At 39.3% G+C, this 22,196-nt stretch overlaps 1 protein-coding gene across 3 annotated transcripts in view; it reads right to left on the reverse strand.

Annotated features, from left to right (window-relative positions):
- Nucleotides 1–22,196, reverse strand: part of LOC124720054 — a 190,167-nt gene that overhangs the window by 38,570 nt on the left and 129,401 nt on the right. For 2 of the 3 annotated variants that reach the window (XM_047245319.1, XM_047245317.1), the window contains 2 exons: nucleotides 8,634–8,702; nucleotides 3,500–3,568 (listed from right to left, as the gene is read on the reverse strand). In XM_047245319.1, coding sequence (XP_047101275.1) covers nucleotides 3,500–3,568; nucleotides 8,634–8,702 — 138 coding nt within the window. The remainder of the gene's footprint in view (nucleotides 1–3,499; nucleotides 3,569–8,633; nucleotides 8,703–22,196) is intronic. The other variant, XM_047245318.1, reaches the window with a different exon arrangement.

Here is a 22,196-nt window from a genome sequence, read left to right on the forward strand (position 1 = left end):
ACTCATGTGAACCTTTGTGATCACCAACGCACACCAGTTTTCATTTGGTGTTCATAGTGCAAGTTAATGGTTTGTTTTGAACATTTACTTAATGTTGACAATGTCCATTTTGTGAAGTGTAACATCCATGTCCCATAAATGGTTGATCTCTGCACCTCCCACATGCTCATTTTCTATGCACTCCTAATGCACATGGTGGGTCATTAGCAGCTAATATTTTTTCTGTCATAATTATTACCACAATACTTGCAAATGAGCCTTACTGAAGATTGAACTTGCAACCTCGGATTCTAGGGATTCCTGGTTAGAAGATTAACTGAAAAAAGGTAAACTTAAGTACAGAATGTAACTAAGTTCAAAAAAGTGCATGACGAAGTTTAGTTAAATACAATCTATGGAATTCGGAAATTATCAAAGAAAAAAGTTCAGGACATGAAATATATCTACGACAGTACAGGAAACAGACCACAATTTTAAGAATGTCAGGAAGTAACAGGGAGGAACAAAACAGATGTAACCTACCTCACGTTATTCCATTTGCACATTGAGCCAGCAGTAAAGGAAACTAAGGAGAAAATAAAACTGGATGAAACTAGGGACACATTTGGTATGGAATTAAAGTTTAGGGAACAGTGATATGGAATGTAATATTTGCTGATAACACTGTAAAAGGACTTGGAACATAAGTGAATGGCATGTCTTGAAAAGGGGTTACAGGATGAAAAACAGAACTAAAGCAAAAGCAATGGAGTATAGCTGAACTGAGTCAGGTAATGCTGGGCAAGCTGATTACAAAATGTGATGAAAATAGCAGACGAATTTTGCTAGTTAGGAAATAAAATGTAGACTTTTAATAGTAAGAAAGCTTTCCTGGAAATGACATTAACACTGAATATAAAGGCTGTTTCAAAAAAATACCTCCAGCATTACAAGAATTTATCTGCTACATACATGGAGATAGAAACTTGAAGTAGATTCTAGCTTCCCCATAGAACTGGAAAGTTTTAGTTTCACGAGAATCATTCTATTTTCATGCAGTTATCTTTGATGTGGATGCACATACTATATACACTCCTGTAGTACTTCTTACAGTTACATTTAAGATCATTTTTTTTTTCATTTCCTGTCACAAATATATGAAATGCTCTGCACTGTACACATAACATACATCCAGACAATAGTCAAACATGTCTGATATTTTTACAAGCATGTCTGGAGTTAACTGAATTCACTGCTGTTGCTATGTGGTATCATTGTTGGAAAGGAAGACACATAAATGGGGTCTTTCACAAGTCCACTCATAAAAATACAGTGAGATGAAGCAACCTTAAAGGCCAGTAATATAATGCAATACTTGTTTACCCTTTATAAGAGAGTTTCAGTACAACCTAATTGCACCTGTTGAAATGGAGAACACAAAACACCTTCTGTTGTCTTATCACCTTCTGGACTCTATGCACACTGGGTAATGAATGGTCAAGCAAGCGAGTGAGCTGCACCAGAGAGCCACTGCCAGCAATGACAGGAAGCAGAAATTAACACTCAGCACCAAGGTAAACTTTTATCTTCAATGCACAATTTAAAATTCACAAGTTTATACCTTCATTCATACTGAATGTATAGTCTTGTGGCAGCTGGTGAATTTTTATCTTAGGAAGACTTTCCTGGAAGTATCTGTCTGGAGAATATCTTTACTTGGATGTCAAATGCATATACTGAACAGTATGGCCGAAAAGAGAACAGAAACTTCCAAAATGTGTATTCATCATCCTTTTGGATGTCCCTAAGCTGCCAAGATCTACGTCACTGAAACTGCACCTGAGAGTGGGGTAGGGGGGAGGAGAATGCAGGATCTTCACTATAAAGTTCTCACCTCCATCTCCTCCCCTAAGGAGAGGGATGCTGTATGCCTGGGCTATCACCTGCAACTACAACTACGCGGCAACATGGCTGACACCCGTGGGTTGCCACACGGCTGATCCACATGGGCCAGCAGGTTCAGCTTCTCAATTATAACACTGGCCAGCATGGGCTGAATGTAAATAAGTACAATGACACGTGTACATGCACAACCAGCCACAGTGTTTGAAGACTAGTTTACAGCAAACTCCACAAAAATGGGCAGCACTAACATCACCACTAGAGGCACTGTGATTTCCACCACCAATGCTGCATTTGTGGCACTGTCTTACCTATGTGGATCATGTGCATGCCAAATGCAAGGCAGGTGTCCAGTCACCAGGTCTGAACTTCAGACATCACATGACCACTAGCAAAGCAGTTCTATCCATGGAGCCAGAACAGAATTTACTGCTCACAGTAACTGCAGTTCCAAGCACAGAACTGAGCATAGGTTATCAGCACAGCAGAACTGCAATGAGCAGTCAACAATTGCTACCAGAGCCATCCCTCCACCGACCTCTGTCTCATCAGGCACTGTGCTCCTGGAGCATTATATGCCAATTAAACTTAAACTTTGTGCTTGTGTCAAGCAGTTGCATTAAGAAACACCGGTCTACCAGACTTCGAACAATTACAAGTATTTTTCATCATGACAAACAAACTATTAACATCATTGACTTAATTTCCTTGTGATTCCTTATTCTGGGAGATTATATTGCATGTGTCCATCAGACTTACGGTGGATACCATTACTGTGGACATATTATTGTGAATTTATTCTGTTTCCTTTTGTGTTAGAAATCAAGTGTTTGTTGTTGTACCATCTGGGAATCATCATCCGCATGTGTGGTTGCACTCTGGTCACCAGAAATTCAAATGTTTGTGTGGGTACAGTAGTTACGCAGACATGTAAAATGTACACAAGATAAGCCAGACAACAGTAACAACAAGCTTCTTTCTTTGTTATGGTTCTGATTAATTTTAAAGGGTAGCAGGACTTATTAAAGTTCTAAATGGAGGAAAAGAAAAGAAATTATATTTTCATAAAGACTATCTGCTATAGTCAAGTGTTCTGCCCTTAAATAATTGGGGAACAACTTAATTGAGTCATTGTTTGTGTGTCTTATTATAAACTATTTTCCTTTTATGGCCTGAAGCAAACTGCCCAGCATTTTTCCTGTTCATATTTGAGCACCAGTGTCAGGTAAACCACTTACACTTGTATTGTTCACTGCTAACTGTTTATCGTAAACAACTCATGCAAAAGTCAGAACATTTCCTCACTATATCAGAAAGATATGCTACATTACTAAATACTTCTCAGTATGATATCTACAGTTTTTATTTTGTGACTTGTTTGATTCCACATGTAACTGAAGTTTATCCAGGACCTGTTAAACCACTAGTTTTACAGAAACAGGCAGCTCTATTAAGAAGTCACTGCTTGCAAAAGGTGAGAGTCTGGGACCAAAGCCTGCTCATGCACACAGTTCCTACCTACCAGCAGGTTTCAATTAAATTACATCTTCATCTTCAATGAATGTTACACAATGCAATTATCCACATCAGTGTAAGAAGAAGAGAAAAGTGCACTCACCTCTTCATCAATTCTTAGGGGATCCTGTGCATTACTGAGGCAATTGGGCAAGTCACACTTGTGCAGAACCTGAAAAGAAGTAAATAGGGTTACTATTGTGTGGGCCTACAGTGGAAGGTGGAGTAAAGCAGTCAATCAATGGTTACTGATAGAAGCTTCTCAGTTACATGTTTTCAAACTACATATGATAAGGTATCACATAAAATACTTACAAACAAAAATATATAATGAACAGAAACTATATGCATTTTTCTGAGACCTTACACACTGACCTCTTTTTCCAATCTAATGGGATAAAGCACCCAGTGCAAACACACATACAGTTAAACCAAATGGCAGCTCTCTTTCAGTTGAAGTACTGTCACTGTCTTGGTATCTTCATTTAGGTGCAAACACTTTTCTATTCTTTGACTGCACTATTAACAGTTTCAACATTATAAATGTGATGAGAAGGATTAATTTGCTTTTCTTGCACCGTTTTAAGGATATCAAAAGCTTCTCTATGTTGCCCTTTTTAAAAGCTGGTTCTCTAGCCAGCGAGGTGGCTTCTTAAGACTAATATTACAGTGCTGCCTTTGCCTACCATTTCCAACTCTCTGTTCAGATGATGCATTATTTTATTCTGCCCTGCCAAACGGGATGCTAATCTAAATAGAGCATTCACTGTAAATACAGAAAATCACTTCTCCATTTCAGAAATATAATCAAGTGCTTCTTGTTCTTATTCTTTACTGAATACACTCCATAAGCTTCTCATAATCTTTTTACCACCTACTGTACCTCCATTTTTTCCAGAAACTCTTCTTTTCAGAGTATTACACTGAACATGAAATTGCTTTGTTGCTTCTTTACTGCCTCAATCGCATTCTCTATCACAAAAGGGTCTCTCGTGTTTTTCTCTTTTTCTCACATATTTTCTAGGCATCTTGATACATAGTAGCTGATTTTTTTATTAAGCCGAATATTGCAAACCAGATATGGTTTTAAATAAAATTAATTATTCAATTCAAAATTATCTCAAAAGATTAGAATAAAGGTTGGTGTGTGTGTGTGTGTATAAAAGGTTTTAAAAGTCAATATATGATGATATATGTGATGTATGGAAGTAAAATCGAAGAAAGGTAAGTCCAGGATGGAATGTAGTGTATGTGAGATCTGTCTTTTTCACAGTTTGCTTAAAAAAGAAAAGATCATTTCTGTTGCAACAAGTTGTAGAGAGGATACAATTTTCTCAACAGGATACATTTCAGTTTCTTCAGCACTTAAGCCATTTTAGTTCTAGATGTGAAATACCTTTGACAAAATGCACAAAGATCTGATCTGATAACTATTTTTGGGCAGATATCCTTCCAAAAATTAGAAAACATCCTACTTGATGTGGGTTTTAGGGGCATGTCATTTGTAAAGGAAGCCATATAAGTGTCAAACAATTTGGCTTTACTATCACTTGAAGGTAGAAGTCAAATATACACAGTGCTACTTGTGCCTCTTAAGATTATGGTATTTTGTTCTGCATTACTACATAAAAATCTTAGAACAAACACAAAAAAAAAACAAGAGGGCACACACTTAGGAATTTTTCTTGCATTACTGTGTGCATTCGCCATCAGTTCTGTATCACTGTACACATTTGCTAGGCATTTTAATACAGTGGGCAAACATGTAAGTGTTTTTACAAACATGACAATGTTTTACAAATTATTTAGTTTGTGGCTGTATCCTGTCAGTTTGTACTTCATGTTTATTTGCTGTCAAAGAAGATCTTAAGTTAGGTTGCAATTGGCTCAAAATGACTAATATGTTGACATCATTTTTATAATAATCAATCACAGCACCTCCACATTACATTTCTAAATACACACCAACCAAACATTTATTGCAATATTCTTCCTTGCATCCAACCCACGTTTAGAAAATGTGGAATGAAATCATGGTCTCTGTCAACACAAAAAAAAAAGAACTAAATCTACACAGTCATCAGTTATTATCAGGTCAAAGACTTCCACATGATCACTTTCACCTACTGCTTGCTTGTTATTACCACTTCATTCCATTTCAACAATAACATTATCAATAATATTCTGATTGTTGCCTGACACTTCATCAAACTTTGGAACGTCTTGTAATACAGAAATATCAGAGAGGGTAACTGACTTCTTAACCTGAGGTTCCAGTTCACTGTCAATTCTACAGCTACATCTACACTCTATAAATCACCGCTAACTGCATGACAGATGGTACGTCCCATTGTACCTGTTATTGGGATTTCTTCCTGTTCCAGTCGCATATGGAGGCAGGAAGAATGACTGACTGAAGGCCTCTGTGTATTCTGTAATTATTCTAATCTTATCCTCATGACCTCTGTGTGAGTGATACACAGAGGGTTGTGGTATATTTCTAGAGTTATCATTTAAAGCTGGTTCTCGAAACTTTGCTAATAGACTTTCTCAGTATAGTTTACATCTGTCTTCAAGAGCCTGCCAGTTCAGTTTCTTCAGTAGCTCTGTGACATTCTCCCATGAATCAAATGAACCTATTAAGATTAGTGCTGCTCTTCTCTGTAAACATCCAATATCCTCTGTTAGTCTTATTCAGTATGTGTCCCACACATTTGAGCAATACTCTACAGTGGGTCACACGAGTGATTTGTTAACAATCTTCTTTAGAGACTGACTGCATTTCCCCAGTATTCTACCAATACACCTAAGTCTACTACCTGCTTATCCACAACTGAGCCTATGTGATGTTTCCAGAATGTCATGGAGGTGGTCATTCTGTTCAAGATATCTCATTCTGTTTGTGCGCAGAATATGTTCCAAGATTCTGCAACAAACTGATGTCAAGGATATTAGACAGTAGTTAGTGGATCAATTCCACTACCCTTCTTGTAGATGGGTGTGACCTGTGCTTCTTCCCCAAGAACTGGGCATCGTTTTTTATCCAAGGGGTCTACAGTACATTATAGTTAGAAAAGATATCAATTCATCCCGAAATTGAGCATAAAATCTGACAGAGATTCTATCGGACCCAGGAGCTTTGTTCTATTTTAATGATTTCAATTGTTTCTCAACACCAAAGACACTAATATTTATTTCATCTATCTTTTCAGTGGCAAAAGGATTAAATTGGAGCAATGCTCCTGGGTTTTTCTCTGTAAAGGAACATTTGAAAACAGAGTCAAGCATATCAGCTTTTGCTTTGCTAACCTCAATTGCAGTACCTGTCTCATTCACTATGGACTGGACGCTAACATTGGTGCCACTGAAAGCCTTTACAAATGACCAGAATTTTTTGGGTTTTGTGAAAGATCACTTGACAAAATTATGCTGTGGTAGTCGTAGAAGGCATCACACACATTGCTCTCTAGACAGGCAGACATGTATTATTCAGTCTCTCTCTCTCTCTCTCTCTCTCTCTCTCTCTCTCTCTCTCTCTCTAGTCCTATGCTTTGTTATACATCTATTACACAATAAACTCTGTTTCCTTAGAAGTATCTTTACATTCACAATATACCATTGAGGGTTCCTCCAATTCTAAACTTTTCTACTGGGTGCATACCTCACCAGTGCATGGTCAATTATTATTTTAAACTTGAGCCACAGTTCCTCTACATGGTCCTGTCCTGCACTGAAAGTTTAAGTTCCTCACTTAGATATGACACTACTGATTTTTATCTAGTTTACTGAACATAGATACTTTTCTGTTTGTTTTAGTTTCCATTTGTACTTTGTTAATCATTGTGGCCACAATCACATCAAAACTGGTATCACTGACCATGATGTGGACATCCTCAAAGATGACACGTCTATTTGTTGCCATTAGATCCAATATGTTTTCATCATAAGTGGGGTTCTTAATTGTTCTATATAGTTTTCAGATAAAAAATTTGTTAATGTTTCCCAGGACACCTTATCATGCTCGTCACTAACAAAGCTCCAATATTCCCAGTTGATTGTTGTCTCCACCAATGATAACAGCATTACCAGAGAACCTACATACAAGTGAACAGAAGTTTACTCTAAAGTCTTCTGTTACATCAGGAGATGAGTCTGATGGCCAATAGGAAACAATTACCATTTTATGCTCATACCTGATACTGGGTCTTGCCCAAACAATCTCAAAAGCAGCTTCAATTTCTATCTTGGTGGATTTAAGTTTCTACTGCAACAAATACACTGCCTCCATTTCCCACCCGTCTATCATTTCAATGTACACCCAAATTTTCCTCAAAAATCTCACTGCTCTCAACTTCAGCAGGTTTCAATTAGGTTTTTTTTTACCTAGTATTATGTGGGCTTCACAGCTTTTAGGTACACTTCAAAGTCTGACATTTTGTTGTGAATGTTTTGACAGTTAACGATTAGGATTTTAATACTGTCACCTGTGGGAGGCATTTCTTTCGATCTTACACTGATACCTCCGGGTTTCCTACAGCTATCATTATCTGTATTGGATGGAGAGTTGCCTAATCTAAATGGCTCTGAGCACTATGGGACTCAACTGCTGAGGTCATTAGTCCCCTAGAACTTAGAACTAGTTAAACCTAACTAACCTAAGGACATCACACACATCCATGCCCGAGGCAGGATTCGAACCTGCGACCGTAGCGGTCTCGCGGTTCCAGACTGCAGCGCCAGAACCGCGCGGCCACTTCGGCCGGCGCCTAATCTAAAAAACCTTTATATGCACCCACACACAGTTTAGCAACCTGAGTAGAGGTAAACTACAGAAAATTTAAAAACAATTGGATGGAAATTTCAACCACTATCCTATTGTATCTTAATCATTGCTCTACTTTGTTTGATGCAGTTCACAAAGTAAATTCAGAAAACCAGCAGTTCAGGTGCAATGAAACAATTTCTGTGGCTTCATCACGTAAGGCATGCTAGAAGGTTACAAATAAGCTAAGAGTAGGATGCATATGAGAGGCTGTTGCTTTCCTTATGCATCACTTCTGAATGAAATGCTAAGAGTAGGATGCTTATGAAAGCCTGTTACTTTCCCTATGCATCACTTCTGAGTGAAATAGCAAGAGGAGTGGTTAATATCACATGGAGTACCTTCCATCATGCTGTGCAAACTGGCTTGCAGAGAATACATCTAAATGTAAAGACAAGTGGATTTTAGTACTTACTGGGATTTCTTCCTCAACACACACAAACTCATTCTCCTGCTTCGGAGACATGAGTGGGTCAGTTTCCACCTGAATGAAAATAAGTGAGTAAGTACAGGCACAACACAGAGCAAAAAGCACAAAAGAAACCAGTCTACACAACATAAATGACTGTCATTACAATTGAAAATATTGTGGCAGATCGAAACTCAACACTGGTTTCCGCTTACCAGTGAGCAGTTTTTTCCAGGTCTGACTCAAACTTTCACTCTCAATCATGTTTTCTCCTATGACTTGATAATACTGCTACCAGAGGTTCTCCTGTCAAGGCGTGTTTGGGAATAGAACAAGAGAGCAGTGTTGTGGGGATGGATTCTGTGTAGGATGATGATAATGTTTGGTTTATGGAGCGCTCAACTGTGTGGTTATCAGCACCCGTACAAATTCCCAGCCTTTGCCACTTTCATGAATGATGACGAAATGAGGAGGACAACACAAGCACCCAGTCATCTCGAGGCAGGTGAAAATCCCTGACGCCACCAGGAATTTAACCTGGGATCCCGTGCTCAGGAAGCGAGAACCTGACCCCGAGATCACAAGCTGCGCACATGGAGCCCGTGTAGGATGTTGCTTGGTCTGACACAGAATATACTGTATGAAACAAGTTAAAAGAATTTATCAATGGGGATGAAATCAATGCATCATACTTTAAACATTTGTGTTTTCATGGAATCAGAGACTGAATTTATGCTGGATTTAACGAGAATTGAATGTTAATAAAACACAAGATAATTATGCTATTATTGCAATGTATTTAAAACTATTCATGGGTAGGAAGCTTAATACTGATTTTACACATCTCTAAGAAGCAATGTTGCCAATAATATTCATTTTATTACTCACAGAAAGACTTTAATTTTATTATTTTGTAGGCATCATGTGAAGTTTCTGATTACTGAATTAACTTGAAGATGCAGTTTTTGTAATTATTCACATTATCTTGAACATATAAAATTTAAAACACATCTTTCCACTCTGCTTGCTCAGCCACCACTTCATGCACTGCTAGCCATACTAATAGCGTCTCACGTGCTACCCTATGAACAACAACTGTCCTATAACAACAAATTCCACATCAACTCTAGACACAAACTAGAAACAAAGATGTATTTTGCACATTAAGAAATTACAATACAATGATTTATATAAGTTAAAAAATTGTAAAACTGAACTTATCAACATTGCATTGTAGCATTAAATGAAGAGACCGATACTCATCAAAACAAATTTTCATACCTTCAACCTATTACACGCTATAGGATCAGCATATCTTAACAGTTAGCACTGATATCAGTTTGTGTCATCACATCTTCATTGATTTCATCCACAACAATCAATCAATTCATTTTTTGAAGATAAAATTATAACACCAACTGTCTAAATATATTTAATTTGTATACCTTATCCTTATATTTGTGTATAATGTAATGCACCATTGCTTGTGTATCCTCCATAACTATCAGAGACTGAATGGATTTTACTTTGTTGTACTTACTGCTCCTTATTTAATAGTTTTTGTTAATCTTAAAATTATCAGTATATTTTTAACCGTTTGACTACAGTGGACAATTTAGCTCATCATCCTCCATCACTTGCTGGGTACTGAGGACGTGTTTAAACATGGCCTTATGGCCTTTCATTTTTCCTTAAGCACTATTGATGTGTTAACACATCCCATTTTGCCAACACCCTTACTGCTAAGGACAAGTTACTTCTATTTCTTTGTGGACAAAAAGGTTTTCAGTATTTATAAACAACATGCTATCATTTAAAAAACATTTGATTAGATCAGTACTTGTTCCATGATTGAAACTTGTTGATGGTCTCAACAGAATGCAGGGTGCTCGCTCTTTCTCAGTTGTAGAGTAGTTCACCTTGGACTTTGAGAGTACTCTGGAAGTGTGTTTCTGGCACCTTTCTGAATCTGCATTAGAACTGAACCTTTCCCATAATCTATAGTATCAGTTTGAGTTCAGTCTCTACAGTCTTGTCATACAATGCTACGATTGGAGCAAATGTAAGTCCTCCTTAAAAAACAAAAAATCTCTTTCATGTACCTCGTTCAAGGAAAATCTGGCACCTCTCTTCAGTATTTCTTGCAAAGGATGTGCCTTGGTACAGAAAATCTTTATGAGTCACCTGTATTATAAGCACATGTTTCTAGAAAACTTCACATCACAAATGTGCCAGGGTGTTTGAAAAATCTGCGATTGCACTTATTTTCTCTGGATCAAGATGGACTCCATCACCATCTGTTAGATGCCCCAAGATTTTTATTTGTGGGGCAGTGAAGACTCTTTTTGGATTCAGCAAAGCCACATCAGCGATTTAAGGTGATGAAGTATATGACTGAAAGTGGCTGGAGTGTTACACAGTCCAAAGAACGTAAGTTATAGAGGCCATCAGGAGTTATGAAAGCAGTCTTTTCATGGTGAACCTCATCAACTTTGATTTGGTAGTAGCCTGGCTGTATGTCTGTCTCCTTTCAAGCAATCCAGGTGGTCACCAATGTGTGGCAATGGACAGACATCTTTCTTCATGATTTTGTTCAGTCGTCAGCAACTGAGACAGAAATGCTGTGTAGAGTCCTCCTCCTCCAAAATAAGCACAGGAGAGGCCAAAGGACTCTCTGATGGTTGAACAATATCATATTGCAGCACATTCTCCACTTCTTTCTGGACTACCCATGGTTTAGACAGTGACACTATATGAGAACCCACTAACTGATGGGTGGTCCCCAGTTTTGATATGGTGTTTTTGGCCACTTGGTCTGTCTTTTCTCCAGTCTGAATTTGAAAGCATCCAAAAATTGACACAGAAAGTCAATCACTTCTGACAGTATTCAGTCAGGGCAGACCCTACTGACAGTTTGATAATAGCTTCCACCCCCCCCCCCCCCCTCCCACACACTTGGGTTGTCTGTAGCGGTAGTGGAGCACAGTTAGTCATCGATGACACTACACTGCCCTCGATGGTGTTGTTCAGATGTCGCTATGCATATATCTTTAGGGATGAGTTGTGACTGCTCATTACAAATGGTGATCCAAAATTCCAGTTGACCACCTACAATACTTATGATCTTTGCTGACATGTACAATTCTTTAGTTACCCCCATTACCTTTTTGCAACTGATAAAAGCTTGGAGTGTAACAGAGATCTTTATTGACAACTGCAACTTGCAAATCTGGTGCTCTGATCTTTGACAGTCTACAGCTGCTTGTGATGCTTACAAAAATTTCCATTCAAGAATACCATTACAACTATAATCTGTATAAATGAGAAATTTCAAGAACTGTGTTCTGTCTTTGTAGTCATTCTTGCAACAGATTTTCCTGTTGGCTGGACATAATTCACACTTATGACACAACTGCTTTCATGTCGTAGAAGCTAGTCTTCTTTGGCTGACAATAAGCCTATGATATCATAGAAAAGGATGACCATTAGCCGACTGGTGCACAGTCATGTTGACTGCCAATGCAGTCAATGAGATTTACTGACATCTCTGTGACTGCTGTTCATGAAGCATTTGCACCTCTGGTGGCCTAAACTTCAGAGATGGTCACCTTGTTCAATTTGCTGAAATCAGTGGCTAGGCAAGCAGCTGCTACCTCTGTTCAGTGATAAACAGCTACAGCATGTTGGAGACTGATCTTGGCCAGGGTATGGTGATGGGCTTTACCCCACAGTTGACTGGCATGAATTAACCCGTTGTGATTGTTGACACCTGCTGGCGTAGTTGTCAGAAACTTGCCACCTTTCTCTGCAGTGGTGCACATTATGTCCATGAGACCACAGTGAAAAAAACACCAGCATGTTGTCCTCTGTCCTTCAAATGTCTGTTCTTTTATGGGGGCATTACTCTTCTCATAGGAGCTGGTTGTACCTGTGTTGGCCAAGTGCTGGGTGGTTGGTTGATGACTGTGCCATAATTCAGAACTAGCCAAGTCCATTTTTCTTGGCATGTTCACAATAGTGAAGATTGGTGCTAAAGGTGGATAAACCTCTTTTTCAACATTCTCTATTGCCTTTTAAGTTACTGGGCAAACATTGCTGCCTGCTACCTGTTGCTAACTCAGTTCAACAGTTCTGGTTGTCATTAAATGCTCTCTCTCTCTCTCTCTCTCTCTCTCTCTCTGTGTGTGTGTGTGTGTGTGTGTGTGTGTGTGTGTGTGTGTGTGTGTGTGTGTGTGTGTGTGTGTGTGTGTGCGTGCGCACGCACGCCTAGTCTGAGAGGAGTGAGATTGTAGTGGTCTCACACAGCTGCTGTAGCAACCAAATTCCTTTATGTTGCATTTGCCCCATGCACTGGCTCCACTATATAAATTTCTCAATTGCTGTGACATCCTTTACCGAAAGAGGAGCTGCAACTCCTTTCACCAAGTGTGAGATTTTGTCAGCTTCTGTCATTTTTATTCATAGTGTGACACAGCGATTAAAAGTTCTGTATGTAGGGCTGTGCCATTTCCCCACGAAAATGGGGCCTACTCTTCAGCTATTGTTGTTGTGCTAAGTGGACTTCTTACCAATTGTTGCCAAACATCTTCACCAGTTTGGCTTGAAATTTATCCTGCTACTGATCTCTTTGCAGTTCTAAACTAATGCTGAACTGTACCTTCGAAGTAAAAGTACACTTTTGTCAGACACATCATGTCATCTCACCTGTTGTATGTGGCAATTTTGTTGAACCTTTTCAGCCATCACATTGATAAAATACTCTTAAGCCATTTTTTCTGGTATGTGGAGAAGAATGCTGGATGCCTGATGTGCAGCTGACTCAGAATCGACTGTTCTTTTGAATATAAAGACCATGGGAATGATGTACTGCTTGTATTCCCATTCTTGTGTAAATGACAGCTTCTGTGTTGTCTAATTGGAGCCACGGTACTGTGTATAATTTTAAGTGCACAGCATATCCACCAAACAATGTCATGTTGCAACCACACTCAAGACCAAATCCAGGTTCATCATGAAATACAACACTTAGCATGGGAAAGATGTTTAGTATGAACACCACAGTACAGCCAAAATGGAACTAAACTCCTGGATGGAGAGTGCAGCTATTATTCAAACATCAGATATTCCACATTTCTGGAATTTATACAAACATAGAATATTACAGAATATATGTACTACAAACATATGATATTTCAAGAACAATCTGGAAATGATAAATACTTAATAAATAACTGCTAGTGGTCAAGTTTGAGCTGGTGACCCACAGCATGTAAGCCAGCAATGCTAACTACTATGCCACACTACATGCAACCACAGCTCATGGCAATGTGTGTGTGGGCTTCCAATGTATGATGTAACTCTCCATTTGCAACAGCTAAGTTTATTTCATAAACACTGTAACCATTAAGGAACTTTCAACTCATTATAATGTTATCTGCAATAATTTGTTATTTAAATGATTAATGGAAAATCTCATATGAGATGTGAAACAAATACTAACAAAGAGATAGAGGGGCTGGCCAGTACTTACCTCAGCTCAGTACAGCCGATAGATACACATAAAACAGAACCAAAAATTTACGTTCCTAGCTTTCGGAACAAATGTTCCTTCATCGGGGAGGAGAGAGGGGAAAGAAAGGAAAGAAGGGAAAGGAGATTCAGTTACTCACAACCCAGGTTATGAAGCAACAGGGAAAGGAAAATAGGGAGGGTAGCAAGGATGGAGGCATGGTTGTCAGAGGGAAGCTAAAGATATTCTACCGTAAGTACTGTGCCAGCTTCAAACCAAAGAGGATGCATACAGAAGTAAAGAGGTATATAGTATAAAGATAAACACAACTATGTAGGATGAAAAGATGCGTGAATGGCTAAAGAGGAAAGGGAAAGAGGAGAAGACTGAAAAGTAAATGGGATTGAGGTTGTTTAACGCAGGTTCAGTCCAGGGGGATGGCGGGATGAAAGGATGTGTTGGAGTGCAAGTTCCCATCTCCGCAGTTCAGAGGGACTGGTGTTGGGTGGGAGAAGCCAAATGGCACATACGGTGTAGCAAGTTCCTAGGTCCCTAGAATTATGCTGGAGGGCATGCTCCGCTACTGGGTATTGGGCATCTACTTGGCGGACAGTTCGTCTATGTCCGTTCATGCACTCAGCCAGTTTAGTTGTTGTCATGCCGATGTAAAAGGCTGTGCAGTGCAGGCATGTCAGTTGATAAATGACATGTGTAGTTTCACACGTGGCCCTGCCTTGAATTGTGTATGTTTTACCAGTAGCAGGGCTGGAGTAGGTGGTTGTGGGGGGATGCATGGGGCAGGTTTTGCAGCGGGGTCGGTTACAGGGGTAGGAACCGCTGGGTGGAGAAGGTAGTCTGGGAATATTGTAGGGTTTAACAAGGATGTTATGGAGGTTAGGGGGGCGACGAAAGGCAACTCTGGGTGGTGTGGGGAGAATTTTGTCAAGGGATGATCTCATTTCAGGGGTTGACTTGAGAAAGTCATATCCCTGGTAGAGTAATTTGTTGATGTTTTCGAGACCAGGATAATACTGGGTGACAAGGGGGATGCTTCTGTGTGGTCTGGGGGTAGGAACATTGTTGTTGGATGGGGAGGAATGTATTGCTCAGGAAATCTGTTTGTGGACAAGGTCTGCAGGATAGTTGCGGGAGAGGAAAGCATTGGTCAGGTTATTGGTGTAATTGTTGAGGGATTCGTCACTGGAGCAGATACGTTTGCCACGAATACCTAGGCTGTAGGGAAGGGAGCGTTTGATGTGGAAAGGATGGAAGCTATCAAAGTGAAGGTACTGTTGTTTGTTTGTGGGTTTGATATGGACAGAGGTGTGGATGTGAGCTTCAACAAGATGAAGGTCAACATCCAGGAAGGTGGCTTGGGTTTTGGAGAAGGACCAGGTGAAATTCAGATTCGAAAAGGAGTTGAGGTTATGGAGGAAATTAAGGAGTGTTTCTTCACCATGAGTCCAGACCACAAAGATGTCATCTATAAACCTATACCAGGCTAGGGGAAGCAGCTGTTGGGTCTTCAGGAAAGCCTCCTCCATGCGGCCCATGAAGTGGTTGGCATAGGACGGAGCCATCCTGGTTCCCATGGCCGTTCCCCTGATTTGTTTGTAGGTCTGGCCTTCAAAAGTGAAGTAATTACGGGTGAGGATGAAGTTGGTAAGTGTGATAAGGAACGAGGTTTTTGGAAGATCTTCGGGTGGGCGTTGGGAGAGGTAATGCTCAAGGGCAGAGAGACCATGGGTATGTGGGATGTTTGTGTAAAGGGATGTAGCATCTATGGTGACAAGAAAGGTTTCAGGTGGGAGAGGAGTGGGAATGGATTTGAGGCATTCTAGGAAGTGGTTTGTGTCTTTGATGTAGGAAGGGAGTCTGTGGGTGATAGGTTGGAGGTGCTGGTCTACCAGAGCTGAGATATGTTCGGTTGGGGCTTTGAAGCCTGCTACAATGGGATGGCCAGGATGGTTCTCTTTGTGGATTTTGGGTAATAGGTAGAAGGTAGGGGTACGTGGCTCAGGTAGAGTAAGTCTATGGAAGCCATTGTGAGGCCTTGTGAGGGACCTTGGATTTTTAGGATTTTTTGCAGCTCAGTCTGGATGGAGGGAATGGGATCCTGGGTAACAGCTTTGTAGGTTGAGGTGTCGGAGAGTTGACGCAGTCCTTCTGCCACATACTCCACACGGTCAAGTACGACAGTTGTGGAGCCTTTATCTGCCGGGAGGATGACAATAGAGCGGTCTATTTTCAGCTCCTTAATGGCACGGGATTCAGCTGGGGTGATGTTGGGGGTTGTCGGGATGTTCTTCAAGAAGGACTGGGAGGCCACGGAGGATCCCTTTAAGAAGGCAGTCGGAACTGTTCTAGACAGGGTCCAACACTGGGTCTAGTATTTGGGGGCTGTGTTTGGGTAGTGAAGTGATATTTCCAGTTGAGATTCCGGGTGAATGAGAGGAGATCTTTAACCATGGCAGTGTGGTTGAATTTAGGCGTGGGGCTAAAGGTTAAGCCTTTTGATAGAACAGATGTCTCTGGAGGAGAGAGGGATCTGGATGAGAGGTTTAGGACTGAATTGGGACTGGCGATATGTGGCATTTGACTGTGGTTATAGTTGTGATTTGGTCTGTGTGGGGTATGTGCTGGGATGGGGAGATTGAGTAGGGTGGCTAGGCTAGGTTTGTTGGCTATGAGGGGGGTTTGTTGAAGGTTCTGTTGTGGTTGGTGTTTGTGAGGGATACGGAGAGGGACCCCACTTCTTAGGTGTTGCACTAGCACTGTGGATAGTTTTTTCAGGTGGTGTGTGGCATGGAACTCAAGTTTGCAGCTGGCTTCTAGGATAATGTTCCTGAGTGTGTTCTCCAAGCAAGGGTTCGAGAGGTGGAGGACTTTGAAGAGCGATAGGAGCTGTTGGGAGTGGTGGTTACATGAAGTAGTGTAGAGGTTCAGGACAAGTTGGGTAAGGGCTAAGGATTGAAGGTTCTGGAAGTCCAGGAGAGACTGGTGGAAGGAGGAATTGCACCCGGAGATGGGAACTTAAGGTAAGCCCTTTAGTGGTAATTCCAAAGGTTAAGTAGGCCGGAGGAAAAGTATGTGGGATTGCAGTTTGGATACGGTGAATGCATGTTTCTGGAATGAATGTAAATAATGTGGTATAGGATTAGGGTACATAGTGGGTAACTGGTGGGTAGGGAAATTAAATAACTAAAGTTGAAATAGTAATCATAAGAAGGAATAAAACGCGGAGGGAAGGACGAGAAAGAAAGAAATTGTGTTGGTAACGTTCAATACCAAAGGAAGACCATTAAATAAGAAAAATACGGAAAAAGTTGACCAGACCAAGCAAGTATGTCCAGATCAGTGGAAAAGAACACACATTGCTTAAAAACAGAGATAGTGAGTGGCGAAAAAAAGGATCGCGCGTGCTGCAAAAGAGATCGTGCGTGCCGCAAAAAAGATCGCGGGTGACGCAGAAATGTCCCAAAAAATTTTCTTGGGGCAGAGAAAGATAGCCAACGGCACAAAAATATCGGCAGCAACAAGAAATCGACGGAAATGGATGATACTGGTAGGTGTGGAAGAGATTGTTGGCAGCGATTGTTGACTGGAAAACAGCGGATAACGAACGTTAAAACTATGGAATGTTGAATAAATAAATCAATAAATAAAAAAGAGAACAGGACTATAAATGGAACAAGATAATAGGAGGAAGATGAAACTAGCACAGTTTGTGACGAAAATATTTATTTATGTAAATATAAAACACTGAAGAAGAGAAAGTGTTAAGATGACAGACGTAAGTGATAGCTAACAAAAGGGACAAAACAAAGAAGGATGTGGACCATATAGGTGATCTAAATGATTAATGGAAAATCTCATATGAGATGTGAAACAGAAAACATAATAGTCAAATTTAATTTTGTTGAAATCTTGTGCCTGCTTTCTCATTATCATCATCCACCTCATGTAATTATTCATTCTTGATTTCTTGCATTACTACAAAATATTCTACCTTAATTTTTTGTTTTGTCTTATTATACTGTTATTTTAATTGGCAGTAGCAGTGTCTTTGAGAGTTGCTCTTTTTTATGTTTGGGAACATTCAGCAGGGCTTATACAATACTGCATTCATAGTGTTAGTAAAATATGCATGTAGTAGACTGGGTGCTATTAAGCCAGTTAGCTCTGACCAACCAGAGTAGAGTAATAGGTTTTCATTGGTTTTACAGTGGGGAAAATTTTAAACTGGACTGTTCTGTGTTGAATAAGATCTATTTACAAGTAAGAACCTATCATGTTGCAGTCTTCCAGGGACAATGAAAGAACTTGTCTGTTTGTGTTAAGGAGTATTAATGATTTCTACAACAAGTGAAGATACTATTTGGTAAATTCTGGGAACAGTCAATTTTTATAATTTTTATTTACTTATTCCAGAATTTAAATACAACCGATATTTTTACTTATTCACTGGTGAATACATGTTCAATAGATCTATTAAATTCTATCGGTTCTTTTCATGTAGACAGTCATTAATAGTAGGGAGACTGATTAGAGAGGGAATACTGCTTCACTACAATTCATTAATTTCGGTGGCTTTAACTCCTTTCACAGAAGTAATCATAAACACAAGTCCTGCACACAAGAAGTGTACAGCAGCTGATTTACTCGGTATCTCATAAAGGATTAGATTACAGGTCAAATGTCTGGACTGGTCATAGGACTCTAGAAAACAAAGCACTGGGGCCTCCACACAGGACCGCCAAACCACCTCTCTCGAATTTACCAAATATGACAACTCCTATCCCAGATCAGCAGAGTCGAAGCTTTCAGTGAATAACGTTTGCTGAAGGAAAAGCCAGGATGCAATACTTACAATATTATGAAAAAGACAGATTTTTGTACACCACATAAAGGAGACCTTGAGTCACAGATAGGCACAACAAAATGACTGCTACATATCTGAGCTTTTGGACAGAGTGCTTTCTTCTAAAACACACACACACACACACACACACACACACACACACACACACACACACACACAAGATCACTGTCTCTGGCCATTAAAGCTGGACTGCAAGCAACTGTTTATGATGGGGGAAGAAATCCAGGTTGGTGGGGGTAAGGAGGAGGCTGGTGTGACAATGGGGAGGTATAGTGGAGTAGGGGTGGGAGAAAGTGTAGTGCTGTTTGTGGGAGCATGTAGGGACATCGTGGGTACACAGCAGGAGAAAAATAGCAGTGGGGAAGAAGACTAGTGGGTGCATTGGTGGATTTGAAGGCTGTACAGTGCCCTGCCCTGTCCCCATCATGCCTCTGTGTACTCCTGTAAGCAGCAATACAAACTACCACACCCCTACCCAGCTATCCCTACCTATCCCCAGCCCAGCCTCCTCCTTACCATCACCACCCACAGATTGCTTCTCCAATCAAGCACAGCTCCTTGCAGTCTGGCCACAGTGGTCAGAGACAGTGATCGTGTGTGGGAGTTGTACTTGCATGAATGTCTGTTTTATAATTAAGGACTGTATCAAGAGCCTACTTCCACCTTTAGTTGATATTATAAATCAATCTTTCAACCAGGGCTACTTTCCAGACTATTTAAAATATGCAAAATTACTACCTCTCTTCAAAAAAGGTGATGCAGGAAAAATTGAAAATTATAGGCCAATTTCTCTACTATCATGCTCTGCAAAAATATTAGAAACTATTATGAAAGATTGGCTAATGAATTATTTAAATAAATACAACTTACTGTCTGTTGACCAGTTTGGATTTTGATAAGGGGAAAAGCACAGAATCAGCAACAGCACACCTCACAAAACACATTCTAGAAGCATTAGATAAAGGGAACTATACAACTGGTATACTTCTTGATCTAACTAAAGTGTTTGATACAGTAGACCACAACATATTGTTAAATAAGTTAGATGAACTTGGAATAAGGGGACTAGTGAAAAAGTGGTTCCAGTCATATCCAAAAAATAGAAGACAGATAACTGAAATCTCACATATTTCAAGGTGCTCAAACTATATTGTAAAGCATACTTCAGACCCCAATTATGTAAAGATAGGTGTCCCACAGGGTATTGACCTTGGCCCAATACTATTCCTCATTTACATAAATGACTTCCCACAGAGCAACAAGCATGGACAAATAATATTGTTTGCAGATGACTCAAATGTTCTAATCAGTGATACATCACCAGATGCACTGAAAGAAAACGCCGAACAAACACTAAACTGTGTACGTGAGTGGGCATCCAATAATAAACTAACACTAAATTTTAAAAAAACAAATGCTGTTAACTTCTATGTCTGCAAAAAACCACACTATAACAACTTTAAGTTAAACGATGAAACTATAGAATGTGTAGACTACACAAAATTTCTTGGTATGCATGTTGACAGTCAGTTAAAGTGGGAAGAACATATTAAAATACTTAGTAACAGAATCGCTACAGCATGCTATGCTCTTAGAATTCTGACTGCAGTGTGTGATACTACATGTGTCAGATCTGTATATTTTTCTTATATCCATGCATCTAGAGAGGAAAAATAAAGTTAAAACTCAGCAGAGCTTGTTGTACAATGCCAATAAATTATGTAATAAATTACCCCAAAAATAAAAGATAGACACAATCGGACAGTTCATAACAAAACTAAAAAAAAATTTTTATTAAATAAAAGTTATTATGCAGTAACGGACTATCTGAATTAAAACATGTCGTGTAATTAAAGTAGCCTGCATTGTAATACATGAGGAAATAATTATAATATGAAATCCAGAATTGTACAGTACTATAAGAAAATTACATAAGGATATAAAACTAATTTAAGATACCTCAAAAATGTGTGTTAATATTAATTTTATGTGTATAATTGTAGGTATATTGTATTGTATATGATTTTGCTGACAAAATTCACACAATGTAAATTGTTAAATGGATTAATAAAGTAATCAATCAATCAATCAATCAATCTACTATTTTATAAGAGGTGCTTTTGACCTAAAGCTCATATGTATAGCAGTCATTTTGTTGTGTCTGTCAGTGACTCAACATCACTTCTATATAGCGAGTAACAATTTTTCCTTTTTTTTTATAATACTCTCATAACATTTGAGAAACTCACTTCTGATATCATATGCACAACTCATCAGCTAATAATGACAGACAGTATTAAGCAAGCAACTGTACAAAATTAAAAACAAAATCCTAAGGCACAAGAAACAATCCCACAGGACAGCATGCTGCCTGTACCTGATGAAACACAATGCAGGGACTAATGTTATGGTGATGAGAGTGAAGATCTGACAAACTCAAGTGGTTGCTTCATCTACAGATCTCCTAGGATCAACTTAACGTGTGCTGTATTGTCAACATAAGTATCTCCTTTTTAATTCCATTGTAGCTCAATGGTAAAGTTATTCTGGCCAGAGCACAGATTCGCATACCTGCTATGATGTTCCACATCCTATTCCTTACTCTGCTAGGTTGTCAGATGCAGAGTGGCTCACTCAGCTGCAGCAGTGTTCACTGACTGGAGACTGATATCATGCAACCAGTCACCCTGTTTGTCTCTTGTTGCTACACTTTGCATTTGGTTTACGAGCTTTCATTGTTGCTGTTTAGCTTCTTGTTATCTGATCATTACTGTTTAGTTTTATTGCTTTGGATGAAAATGACTGCCACATTCATGAGTAATTCGTATGACATGCCCCACAAGTGTAAAATTTGCAGCTCTTATTTTATAATATGGAACAACCTCCCTACTGACTTCAGAAGGTGTCATGATATGAATAAAAATTAAGACTTCCTGAATTTTTTCAGTTTTGTAAATAAATTTCAGTGGATTAAAATGTCATCTCACTATGTAGTTACATTCAGGAACCGATTTCTATATTACAATTCAAGTATGTGGAATCACTTTAGACTCAAAATTGAACTGTACACTGAAACAAATTACAACTGTTCCATAAAATTTTAAGATTTTGTACATTTCAGCATATATCTGACATGAAAAATTTGAAAAGATTTAAATGAATATAAGATGGCAAATGT

The sequence above is a fragment of the Schistocerca piceifrons genome, chromosome 11, assembly GCF_021461385.2.
Source record: "Schistocerca piceifrons isolate TAMUIC-IGC-003096 chromosome 11, iqSchPice1.1, whole genome shotgun sequence".
NCBI classification, from domain to species: domain Eukaryota; kingdom Metazoa; phylum Arthropoda; class Insecta; order Orthoptera; family Acrididae; genus Schistocerca; species Schistocerca piceifrons.